Raw genomic sequence first — 3,228 nt, 5'->3', positions numbered from 1 at the left:
CGCTTCTGACTCCCAGACTGTAAGTAAGTTTTTTTATATTTAAAGAATTTGCCACTGATGATTTAAATGCGAGTTTTGAGCAGTGTAGAGTAGCGCTTGTTGTTTGTCGTTTCTCCAATCACAAATGCAGACATGGATTCAGACACGCGATGCAACGCGTAAAAAGACAGTATAAGTCATTATAATCAGTAATTATGTCCCCACTGGATGCAACAAATGCCTCGTTTGTAATGGGTTTTATTGGTGTTGTCTCATCGCGCCGGGACAAGGCATCACAGTATGGTAAGGGGCGTAATATTTCCGTCACACGCTTGAGGTATTCAGCCAATCACAACGCACTGGATAGCTGGCCAATCACAGCACACCTCGCTTTTCAGAAGGATGAGCTTTTTAAAAAATCAACGCGTTTCAGAAAGGCGGGGCATAGAGGAGCAACAATAATGTACATTATGTGGAAAATAATGTGTATTTTGAACCTTAAACACATTGCATTACACCAAATACACAACATACTGTTCTTTTTAGCAATGTCATATGACCCCTTTAAGGATGGTTTACATAGGATGCGTTTTTGCATTCTACTGTGCTACTTTTCCAGTGAAAATAAGTTCAACGTTTAAAAAAACTCATCTCTTGACCTTGCATTTTCTAACCCAGTCCACTGCCCACGTCTCGTGTTTTTCCAAGCAAAAACATGTTCTGTGTGAATAGCCCCTTAGAGTTATTTATTTTTAAAGGGGACATCGGATGCTCATTTTCCACAAGGTCTTCATGAAATGTCTGCAACATACGTTGGTTAAAAGTCCTCAATGGTTGTTTAAAACACCCTTTTTACCTTGTCAAAAACAGCTATGATCATAGTGACCTGTTTCGGTGCAAGTCTCTTTAAATGATGAGCTACTGCTCACCCCGCCCCTCTCTTCCCTTTTTTTGTGTATTTGGTGGCGCTTTACCATTAAAAACAAAACTAATCCACCATGTCCTCAGTGGCTCTCATGAAAAATGAAGACTCTTAAGTTCACTTTTATATCCAACTACGAAACACCTGCATTGCTTACGAGACATTGTTGTTGCTACAGCTGCTCGAGCGCAGAGAAAATAAGAGGACAGCATACAACTGACTGAGGGCCAAAATATGCTAATACTGGACAGTCCATCAGCGGTCGCGGGCGGGGCCTGAAAGAAAACTTTGAAATCTCTGTGGAGACTTCCAGAACCAAGGCTGAAGCCATTTTGTTATTTACGAATGGCTGCTTTAAAATATTATGTCAAAATGCTTACTATATTTTTGATTGTACGTTTTACATATTGTCTATCCTCAATCAGATCCCCACGTGGAAGCAGCCATACACTTTCAGAGGAAAACAGATCAGGAAACCATGTGGTTCGACAGCCAGCAGGTCCAGATGGTACACAAGGCTTTCACCACCAGCACAGATAGAAATAGCAGCCTTTCCTGGGAGAACGGGAGAGGTGATAGTGGGTCTCCCAGAACACTGTTGAAATTCAGATCATTTTTATCAATAATTAGGATGTGGGATGTTTTTCAAATAAGTATAAAACCCTCTCGAATCCAGCACGGCATGTGTGGAATGTAAAGGGGGAAAGAAACATGATCTCGAGGAGCGGATGGGGAACGTTCCCTGCTTTTACACTGTGACGAGGACCTCGCTTCCGGACACTGCTCACTGTGATGTCCAGCCCCCAGCCCTCAAAATGAAAATAGAGAGAAAAGAAACCGAACTGCAGAACTATTGTCCCTTCCTCATGTAACTCAGCCGTCACTGGCAGCCAGCCTGTCATGTCGAGCCCTCTGAAGAGACATTTGAAACAGAAGAAAACAAGTGCTGGATGTGCTAGAACCGATAAAAGGATGGTATGAGGCACCAGCTTCCTTCAGCAATAATTCTAGAAATATCACTAATTATTCAGACCTCCCTTCCACACTTTCCTCTCAAGCTTTTGTATTGCTTGTGTTTGTCTTTTGTTTTAATTTTGGTTATTACTGGCTCAGTCTGCTAATTGCCATATGTTTTTAAATGGGTAAGAAACAGTGAGGGTATGTTGTGGAAACTCAAGCTGACTTTAAGTTCTTTATTGTTTACGGTAATCTTTTTTTTCTCTCATGTTGTTTTACTCATGAGTCTTCCTCTGACTGTCCTGATTTCTACATAAAGTAAAAAGAATAAAAACAAGAACTACTAGAGAATTAAATGAGTGCAGCAAATCACATTTTTAAACCGTTTTATATGATTTTAAAAGGTTATTTTCAGACCTGTGCATTTTAAGTGAAATCCAATTGAAAGATGACTTGTGTAAATATTTGTTGTGCTGGGAAGAACCATAGGGAGTGAAGCGGGGCGGGGGGTAATTCAGCTGGCACCCCTCGCCTCATTTCTTAATCAAATCTGCTGTTGGCCATTTTCTTTTCTTTCTTTTTTACTTATGTAGGAACTCAGGTTGTTGTGAGGAAATCTGAGCGGATGAATGAAGTTGTGTATCAGTGGATAGGTTTTTAACTGAATGATGGTGCAATGTAAAGCTTACATGAAGTATGACTTCAAGATCATTAGAAAAACACCTCTATGACTGTATTACAGAATATCCTATAAGAGATTATTTAAACGTTTATTAAAACCTAAGAGAAAAGAAAAGTGTGTGTTGCACCGGTGGCTTAACAACACAATTTTAATGGAGTGTAAAGTTGACCTAGTTGCTTTGGCTCTTGCAATACAGTGTCTTTACTTGAAGAGCCATACTACCTTTCTTGACTAACTCCCTGCTTTTTATTTTATTTTTTATTTCCTTCCTAAACCTTCCTCTCCTGTACTATCCATAAGTGATATCTCTGATATCTCAGTTTATGGAAATACCCTTTAATCTGATATGTCATTGTTCACCCATTGTGCTGTAACAAATCAGACCAGACGGGTTTGTCATGGCCTGCCTGAGAACACAGAAATCTGCCTGTAAATACTTTTCAAAATGCCCATTTAATAAATACTTTTTAAATAAAAAGATCATTTGGAGATCATTTTTCAAAATATTTAAATGGGGGAATTTTTACTTTTGCCTCTAATGGCATCCAACGGTTTGCAGATGCATTATGCAAACTAGTCCTCTTCCTGTAGCAACTATATGTCAAAATCAACTAAATCAATCCTCTAACAGTCCAGTGGTCGGGAACCTATGGCTCGCGAGCCACATGATTTTTGTAAAAGAGCCAGG

The 3,228-nt window shown here is 39.7% G+C and overlaps 1 protein-coding gene across 1 annotated transcript in view; it reads left to right on the top strand.

Moving 5' to 3' along the window:
- LOC107737539 (SUZ domain-containing protein 1-like) overlaps positions 1–3,018 on the top strand; it is an 8,034-nt gene extending 5,016 nt beyond the window's left edge. Inside the window, exon 4 of the mRNA XM_016549046.1 lies at positions 1,327–3,018. Within this exon, the coding sequence (XP_016404532.1) occupies positions 1,327–1,441 (115 nt within the window). The 3' untranslated portion in view covers positions 1,442–3,018. The remainder of the gene's footprint in view (positions 1–1,326) is intronic.
- Positions 3,019–3,228: the final 210 nt, after the last annotated feature.

This window comes from Sinocyclocheilus rhinocerous, unplaced genomic scaffold (assembly GCF_001515625.1).
Source record: "Sinocyclocheilus rhinocerous isolate Xijiao unplaced genomic scaffold, SAMN03320098_v1.1 scaffold72, whole genome shotgun sequence".
NCBI lineage: Eukaryota > Metazoa > Chordata > Actinopteri > Cypriniformes > Cyprinidae > Sinocyclocheilus > Sinocyclocheilus rhinocerous.
Note: the sequence above shows the minus strand (reverse complement) of the source record. Positions and strands in the feature narration are given on the sequence as shown.